Raw genomic sequence first — 9,581 nt, 5'->3', positions numbered from 1 at the left:
ATACAGCTCCTCACTGTTATGAACATACCTCCTTTAGGATGATATCACCATTTAATAAACATGTATACAAAATTCATTATACAATAATACACCTGCTTTATCTTCTGACACACAGCACCACTGAGTAGATGTGCTGGGGGCTTAGGAGTAGGAAAAGAATAAATAGAAAAGGATTTTGTATAACAAAATCAGAAATGAAAATAAACAGAAAGGGAAATGTCTAATAGACTTACTATAAAACACAACATGCAATCAAATCCTTGACAATGGTTCATATTATTTTAAAGTCGAACATTTAATTCAGGAACTAGTTCAAAAAAAGGATTTCTAAGCAGCCAACTGCTGAACATCATCTTGAGAAAAGCTAAAGGACAGATACATAATAAAAACAGATACATGAATATAAGAATAAAGATGTAATAAGCATTTATGTGTGTCAGAAGTTATACTGTTTGAGTAAATTATTAGCCTCAGCAAGAACAAACTCTTGTAGCGATTTAGCTGCCAGAATGTTACAATTGATTATGTAGTCATTCCACATTGTTCTCTATGGTTTGTGCAGTGCTAAAATTGTTGAGGTCACTGTCTTAGATGCCAGTGCACAAAGTCCCCACATACAATGCAACACCTCTTACTGTAAAGAGCAGCATAAAGTCCAGCTCATTGTGTCAGGCATCACTGGAACACCTGAAGGCTTGCTGCTTTTTTCCTGATAAAAAAGGTATGAAACATGACATCCATTTGCAGTCAGAGTCTGCATTAACTGAGAGCAAGCCAAACAACACAATTTGTGCCCTTTAAAATTTTAAGTTATTTTAAAAAAAGTTTTTGGGTACTGCAAAACTGTAACATTATAATCTCAAAGGCAATTAAATTGCAAGTACATACATTGTAACTTTAAAGTTCACTGACATTTGTTTTCAAATCCAAAGTTTATAATAGTTTATTTAGGACAAACTCAGAATAAATAAAGTATGTATTAACAAGGAATATTACTTTCAGAAAAAGGGGCAAGACAGACTTCCCTCTGCCCATAGTATACATATTTACCTAATACTTTTTTCCTTATCTATATATTTTGCTTTTGAAGCAAACATTGGGAAAAATTTTTTCTTTTGGATGAAGTGGTCTCCCAAGAGCCACAAAAAGATTTTAAATTAAATAACCAACATATTTTTACATTCTTCATGCATAGATGGATTCCTATATATTTCTTAATATTTGGGTTCTGACAGTCAGGAAACTGCATTCTGTTTATACCAGTTTTACAGTCTACCATTAAATTTGTGTCCTTTGGTAGATATAAGCCTGAAAATATATTAAGTAAGTGCTAATGCAATGGCAGTGTTTCTCAGAAAAACTTAAAAAAAATTCAAATAAATGAGCAACACTAATCAATGTTTTTAAACGTAATGCTTTAAATCTCATTAAGTATTTGAAAAGCAAAATGTAGTGGATACAGCTATCTGCAGACCTCAGGAATGTTTCTTTCTATAATATTAAAAATGCTCTTCTCAGAATGCATTGCATTTCACTAACACATAATGTTCATAAAATAGTTCAATTTTCTTTTTTTTTTTTTGCACTATTTGTAGTGTTTGGTATTGTTGTTGTTAAGTGCCATTGAGTCGGTTCCGACCCATAGCGACCCTGCACAGGGTTTCCGAGGAGTGTTTGGTATACATACCCTTAACTTAAAAATATAACTTATCACTGCTGAAAGACAAACATTGATGGTTAAATCAATTAATGTCATGTAGATAAATAAAAAGCTGCTTAAAACTAGAATATTACAAATAAGTTTTTTACTATCTGAAGCTTTTGTAAATGCCAACGCATACAAATATCTGTGTCCTGTCTCATGAAAATAAATGTTACAAAACCTCACTGTCATTACCTCAAGTAATCCTGAATCATTAGTTTGCTTTGTTCCATCAGTTTAAAATATTTCCAGATAGTATCTTTATTATATTGTACTTCACAAACTAACAGTTACTGTGGTTTCAATTGTTTAGTATATAAGTCATCTATTTAGAATGGCCCAACAGTAGTAATGGAACATAACACACGACCATAACTCTAGAGGAAAAGCAAAAATGATTCAGTCAGGTATCATACGTGAACCTATGTTCAGACACAATGCCACTGCTCATGCCCTGAGTACACCTGTCAGCATATGGCAGCTTCTGAGCAAAAGCAGGAAAAAATCTAATGGCAAAAGAAATTTGGAAAGGCCAGGCCATAAAATTATATATGTAAAAATAAAACCAAGAAGCTTTGGAATTTTCACATTCTTCCTTCTAAACCAGACCCTCCTTTCCTACTCATTCACTCATTGGGTGGCTTGACTTCACTGCTGGTTTCCCCTACCCCATGAACTACTCGGCCATGCATCATAGGGTAAGGAAAAGCAGCAGTGCCACAGCCATAACCAAGATCAGCAAGACGGGATAGAGCTTTAATGCTACCTGGAGGTCTCCCTGGGCTGACTTTGTATCCTGCGGCTTTAGTTGTACCCAAAGGTCTGCCTGGACTTGTCTTAAATCCAGCTGCTTTGGTGGTTCCCAGGGGTCTGCCTGTGCTGGTCCGGTATCCCGCTGATTTGGTGGTTCCCGAAGGCCGGCCACGCTTACCAGATCGGTTGAGATTTTTCTTTTTCTTTAGTTCATCTTTTATTTCTATGCCTCTGCCACTTGTAGTCTGCAAGTGTGTTTCATTTAATGGGTCTTGCCTCTGACAAACCATTGGTTTGTGGCTGACTGTGTGGCTGTATTTGTTTTGCTGAGCAGAATATATGTCAAATTGATCAGCAGCTCTCATAGCATCTTCATTGAGGCAGGAAGGCTTGCCAGGCCCACAAAAAGCTGGATTACTGCTGGCAACAGGATGCATCATTTTCTACCGAAAATAAAAGACAAACATGCATGAATACATATACACAAATATATATTTATATAACAGCATTCGGTAAAGAATAATCTGTCTTCTCCAGACCACTTACAGAAAAACATATATCAGTAGATTCAAATATACTTGTTTTTGTCGATTTAATCATGGGTAGGAACAAATGCCACAAAGATAACTATAATAGTGGTTAGTAGCCACAATACTCTCTACTTAGAAACTGGTGACATACATGAACTCTACTAAATGATTTTTTGTTTTCAGTTTGCCTGAAGTTCTTAGAATGCCTTCCTTTGACCTTTTACTTTCTCACATATATACTACTTATGACCTGACCACAATTTCCACAGTGCAGTAAGACACTTCCTCATCATTACTATAATTTATTATTTATACAGAACTCTGAGTATATGTTACTCTTTACAAAAGATAGAATGTGTCACGCAAAGAAAACAATCTCTTGGCCGAAGTACTGACTCTATCCAACAGAAGGCTGTATAAATACAAAGAATAATACCAAAAAAATTAGTGAATATTTATACAAATAGCTGAACTTATACTACAAAAATATGGGTAACATCCATAAAGCAAAAGCTCCTATTTTGAAGGTATAGTTATCAAGACAAAAAGTTGAATGTGCAACATTGTTTGCTTCTTTTATCTGAGGACATCTCTGTGGATTTTGTTATTCTTTTAAAGGATATATTAAAACTAAAACCACAACAAGATAACAAGCCAACTCGACATAGCCGTACCATTTAGATACACAGGAAATGAAAGTTTGTATGTTGTTATTAAGTGCCATTGAATGGGTTCCAACTCATAGCAACCCTGTACAGGGTTTCCAAGGAGTGACTGGTGGGTTTGAACCACTGCCCTGTGGCTAGCAGTCCAGTGCTTTATCTTACAGCACCAACAAAGACTATAATATATGGGTCACAAATATTTATGAGGAAGCTTTTTAAAGATCATGGAAAATACCATTATCTTTTAGTTCCATTTTTCCATGAACTTTTTGAAACTCCCTTGTATATTAAGTCATTATATGTTTGCCTGTATTCTTCATACATGTGAAATTACACTAAGACCTTAGTATGAAAATAGTTATTCTCAGAGGTCAAGAGGTAATTAACATTAGCCAAAATGACTATAGGTTTATTTCAGTTTATAAAGGCAAAAGGAAATGGGCATCAACTCAAGGAAATTCTGTTAAATTACTAAATATTCACTGAAAATCAACAAATGTAGATTTGTTGCCCTGTTGGCTTAAAGCTTTAACTATGAAGGAAAAAGTTCTACAATGAAAAGCTATTTGTTTATAGCAGAAGCCTTACAGACTTGAGAACATAAAGCAAGACTGAGCTAAATACAAATAATAAAAGGGGCAATTTTTCATTCATTCCTCAAGGATATACGGAAAACTAGGTCATTATCACTCTGTTAGCTCAAATTCTAATTTCAGATGAGAAATAATGAAATATCAAGATGGGTTCCAAATATAATACTAGCAAAAAGTTAACAGTCTTTGAAGATTTTCTAAATGCCAAGCAATAAGCTTGACACTTTCCACATTAATCTGATTTAACCTTTACCACAACACTATGAGAAACATACTATTATTAGCTTTTACAGAAACTGAGGCACAGATTTTAAGCAACTTCCTAGGGTTACACATTAGGAAATAATAAAGCCAAGTATGAATTCAGGTATCTGACTCGAGAACCAACAACCACAGAACAGTTTCTCAATAGCAACATTTAACATTTGAGCCATGTAATTCTTTGGTGTGGGGTGTGGGGGCTATCCTGTACATTTTAAGATCTAGCAGCAGTCATGGCCCACCAAAAGTAAGCTGTATCCCACCTTATCCCACCCCACCCTATTTGAACCCACCCAAAATATCTCCAGACATTGCCAAAGGTTTCCTAGGAGGGAAATCTATCCTCCCTTTGACTCTATGAGAACCATTCTAAAGTGAAAACACAAGACCAAATGAAAATATTTCTATTTGAGTTTTTAATTCACTTTTTTAGCTCACTCCTGTCCTCAAATACTCACAAAACCCTTGTTAGTAACATTCATTGTTGTTTTTAGCATGGCAACCCATGCAGAACAGTACCACTTGGGTTTGTGAGGGAACTACCATAGTTTTTACACTATGGGTCTCTTTATGCAAACCTTGCAACCCCTTATGCATCAGTTTCCTGTGTGTGCTCATTATTTACAAATATAGCAACTACATTCCTATTCACAATATAAACTAATTGAGAAATATATGTAAGAATTAGTCAAAATATCAGTTTTATTGCCAATAAAGTTGGACTTGAGGCCACATGTAAATACAATGAGATACACAATCAGACCTGTGAGCAGAAAGATTATAAGAGAAAAAAAGTGCCATCTCTTTCTTATAATTATTCAGGAATAATTATAAGAATTATAATTATTCAGGAAATCATCTTGCCATCAAGAATTAGAACCAGAAAGCTCTAATAAAAAGGGTAGAAAGGTTCAGGTCCTCTTCCACAGGTAGGACTGCCAATAAGGAAAGGAAATGTTTCTTCTTACAATCGATTACAATGCTTTTTTAGTTCCTGTCACTAACTTGGAGTCCTGGTGTGGTGCTGTGGGTTAATGCGCCAGACTGCAAAGCCGTTTGAACTGCAAGGTCAGCCGTTCAAGCTCACCAGCTTCTCCTAGGAAACCCTAAATAGGGTCGCTATGGGTCAGAACTGACTCGACAGCACTTAACAACAACATCACTAACTTATCAAAACCCTTTGAACCTTATTATATTCTCTCAATGTATGAAAACATTCATGACCTATTAGCACTCAGGACATGTGGGGTCTCAGCTTATATTACATTAGGCTTTGAGAGCCAAGATGCAAACCTACATTCAACAGAACATGCCATTTAAAAATTGGACAAGCAGATAAAAACAAAAATTTCATACCCATCTCCAACTCTTTAATCTTCTCCAGGAATTTATGCATTTGATTATACTATGTTTATTTCCTTCTGACAGTGCTCACATTTATTAAGGGCCAAATGCATGCAAAACACTATTATAATGGAACATACCTATTCCAATATTTCCAATATAAAGACAATTAGACATTAACATTCCTAAAGGTTAGGTTTTATACATGTTCTATATTTTCATTCTCTGCTACTGTCAAGAAGTTAGAATTCTGTTTACTCAATATTTGATTAACAATTTGGTTAAAGGACAATTTAACAATTATCCATGAAAATAGTAAAGTAAAAAATGGAAATACCTAAAACCAACCCTTTCCAACTTTCAGACTTCACACAATGAGAATCATCACCATCAGATCCTCTTTACATAATCATATACAGGTAAGCCTGGCTTTTCGAAATCACTTCAGAGTTTATTTTGCAGAAAGCCATTAAAGAGGCAGCATCCACCCCTAGAAAGTGAGAGTGGCCTCACCAAGCTCCTTCCCGGGGAACTACACTCAGCACCTCAACATCAAGCTGACATAGCTTTGACCCATGTCTGTGAACACTGTAAATTAGCCTGATGGTGGTGATGTACCGGAAAGTTGGTTCTGACCCATAGTGACTCTGCATAAGGTTTCCGAGGCTATAAATCTTTACGAGCACAGAAAGCCTCATCTTTCTCCCACAGAATGACTGGTAGTTTCGAACTGCTAACCTTGAGGTCAGCAGCTGGACTTGTAACCATTGTGCTATTTATTTTATGTGTTATTTACTATGATTTGGTTACGTATTTTTTGGATCTGGGCATGCACAATAATTTTTCCCATACAGATTAATAGGAATTGCTTCTTTGCTTTATGCCATTTTAGCTTATCAAAAATTTCATAGGAACATTCTACTTTTGATTAGTGGAGAAACCTGTACTCAAGATATATCTGCTTATAGGGAGTTCTGATGTCTATTCCCACTATCTGAAAGTGTAATGTTCCTATGAAACTTTTCACCAGCTTACACAGGTTCCTAGAGTCCTAGTGTGGCGCTGTGGATTAATGCACTGTACTGCAAAGTCGGTTTGAAAACAAAGTTGTCATTCAAGCTCAGAGCCACTCCTTGGAAACCTTATGTTGTTGTTGTATGCCATGGAGTCGGTTCCGACTCATAGCGACCCTGTACAGGGTTTCCGAGGATATAAATCTTTATGGGAGCAGAAAGTCTCCTCTTTCTTCTGTGGAATAGCTGGTAGTTTCAAACTGCTGATCCTGAGGTTAGCAGCCCGATTCGTAACCACGATACTACCAGAGCTCCTTATACAGGGTTGCTAAAGGTCAGAATCTAGATGGCTCTAAGCAACAATAACATGCAGACATCTTGGGTTCCTGATGTTGTGCTGTAGAATCAGCGCTGGACTGCAAACCACAAGGCTGGCAGTTCAAACCCATCAGCTGCTCCTTGGAAATCCTATATAGGGTTGTTATGAGTCAGAACCGACTGACTGCGCTTAAAAAAGAAACATAAGGAGTCCTAATGTGGTGCTGTGGGTCCACATTAATTAATGCGCTGGACAAGGTCGGTTTCAAGGGCAAGGTCAGTAGTTCAAGCTCACCAGCCGCTCCCTGGACGCCCTATTCAGGGTCACTGTGGGTTGGAACTCACTTGACGACGGCACTTAACAACAATAGACAGTATTCATATAACACTACACAGAGTTAACCCTGCCTTCTCCTGTTTCAGGGCCTGACAGCTCCAATAACTCCAATAGCATGTATTTCACTGCAAGTAGGAAGACCACATTCCCAGAGAAGTCAGAATGAATACTACAGTCTAGTAAATTTCAGCTGAATAGTAGCAACAGTTAGAACAGACTATGCAGAGTACCAAAGGTGGTGGTTGTTAAGTTCCATCGAGTCGCTTCCGACCCTTGGTGACCCTGTATAGGGTTTACCAGGAGCAGCTGGTGAGCTTGAACCACTGACCTTGCAGTTCACATGGCTTTGCAGTCTGACGCATTAGCCCACAGCGCCACACCAGGACTCCTGCCAAAGAATGTTGTTGTTGTAGTTATGTGCCGTGGAGTCAGTTCTGACTCATAGCGAGCGACCCTGTACAGGGTTTCCGAGGCTGTAAATCTTTACAGGAGCAGAAAGCCTCATCTTTCTCCAGGGGAACAGATGGTAGTTTTGAACTGCTGACCTTATGGTTCGCAGCCCGATTCTTAACCACTAAGCTATGACAGCTCCTTCCTGCCAAAGACTAGAGGTCCTCTTTTAAAAAAGCAACTCCGTGAATGTATACAAGTCAGTGTAAGAAAGACTACATCCGAATACTGGAAGTATAGGCTGAACTGAAGTGGCTTCCAGCAGGTCCACTCTTTGTGGACGCAGCAGTCCCTTCCTGACCAGTCTTTCTAGTGACTTCACGTAGAATTCATGGAGCTTTCTAAACATGGAGAAAACCTGCCTTTCAATAAGCCCAACTTCTGCTCTTCTCCCAAATCAAACATGCCAGGATTCTCCAAGATCAGAGCATCTGGCTAACGGCTGCACAGAATCATGCCCCCCCCCCCACCGCCTCGGTGCGGAAAGTTTTGATATTTGGGCAGAAAATAAATAACGGCCTTCTTTGTCTTCTTTCGACTCCTTCATGGTGCCCCACGGCGCCGTCTCCTTGGTGCCAGAATCCTTATTTGACACAAGGCGATGAAAAATGCCTTTGACCTGGGAGTGACTATTAATGTATTCGCCTTAACAAGTCGGTAGAATATGAGCGCCCAAACTAGGGATAAGGGTTCTGAGCCCCCACCCCCACCCCACCCCCTCAACAAAAACGCAAAATTCACGGCCCCGCGGTCTGTCCACTCGGAGTTCCCTCCGCAAGCCCGGGGAGTCTACACACCCCTCCGGAAACCGGCGCGCTTTCAGTCGGCGGGGGAGAGGGTGAAAGCGAGCCTGGACGGCAAAGAAAAGAAAGGGCGACCCCTCCCCCCGCCGGGGAGGCAATGCCCCCGTAATGGCTCCACGCCGTGGGAAGGCAGCCACGGCCGGGGCCCTCCTCACGCTCCCCGCTAGGCCAGAGCCCCCACTGGCCCGGGTCCCAGACTTCTGCTCACCGGCTAGCTAGGCCCCCCGCGCTCGCCGCCTCGCCGGCCCGACTCTATTCCCCGCCCGGCTGGCAAGCCCGCGCGCCTACCTACCTCAGCCGCTAGTAGCCCGGCCCCTCAGCGCGTCCAGGGGCTTCCCATCGGCTGGGAACCACACGCTGGCGCCGCTCCCAGCCCAGCCCCGCTTCTGGACTGCAGGGAAAAGAATCCACGACAGAGGGGCAGGCAGCGATGGTGGCGGCAAAGAGCTGGAGGCTGGCAGCGAGCTCCGGCCTCAGCTACCGCTCAGGGTCCGCCTCCGGACCCAGAGGATGAGGCCACCACAGCCCCGTACGGCGAGGGGCGGCGTGCGCGCGCCTGCGAGGACCGCGCACACGCAGCTCGCGCGCACACATCGCGAGACCGGATCCCCAGCCGACGACAGCACGCGAGCGTGGAGAGGGTAGTCCTGGCAGTCTGGCTGCGCTTGCGTTTCGTGGTAACGGGACAGTAGTGGGTGGAACTTAAGGCCTGACTTGCTCAGGCTGTGATGCCGACCGGCTGCTGCGGCTAGGTCGGAGCGACTCCGCAAAAAGGAAGTAACTTCCCTACATGGATTGACTTTTCTTCCCTA

The 9,581-nt window shown here is 40.7% G+C and overlaps 1 protein-coding gene across 2 annotated transcripts; it reads right to left on the bottom strand.

The window, feature by feature from the left end:
- Positions 1 to 663: 663 nt before the first annotated feature.
- LOC102832005 (chromosome unknown open reading frame, human C5orf24) lies at positions 664 to 9,256 on the bottom strand. 2 transcript variants are annotated; one of them, XM_006866084.1, is made up of 3 exons: positions 9,062 to 9,170; positions 2,469 to 2,898; positions 664 to 709 (listed from the first exon to the last, which is right to left on the bottom strand). In XM_006866084.1, exons 2-3 carry the CDS (start codon positions 2,893 to 2,895, stop codon positions 669 to 671), a joined length of 468 nt encoding a protein of 155 aa, XP_006866146.1. In that variant the 5' UTR covers positions 2,896 to 2,898; positions 9,062 to 9,170; the 3' UTR covers positions 664 to 668. The 2 variants fall into 2 exon arrangements, with proteins under 2 accessions (XP_006866146.1, XP_006866145.1); XM_006866083.1 differs by lacking the exon at positions 664 to 709 and having other exon boundaries at positions 1,670 to 2,898; positions 9,062 to 9,256.
- Between the last annotated feature and the right edge of the window lie 325 nt (positions 9,257 to 9,581).

The sequence above is a fragment of the Chrysochloris asiatica genome, unplaced genomic scaffold (assembly GCF_000296735.1).
Source record: "Chrysochloris asiatica unplaced genomic scaffold, ChrAsi1.0 scaffold00087, whole genome shotgun sequence".
In the NCBI taxonomy this organism is placed as follows: domain Eukaryota; kingdom Metazoa; phylum Chordata; class Mammalia; order Afrosoricida; family Chrysochloridae; genus Chrysochloris; species Chrysochloris asiatica.
Note: the sequence above shows the minus strand (reverse complement) of the source record. Positions and strands in the feature narration are given on the sequence as shown.

What these genes read in the sequence shown, in the direction of transcription:
- LOC102832005 (XM_006866083.1), bottom strand. Translation starts at nt 2,895, where the DNA reads ATGATGCATCCTGTTGCCAGCAGTAATCCAGCTTTTTGTGGGCCTGGC.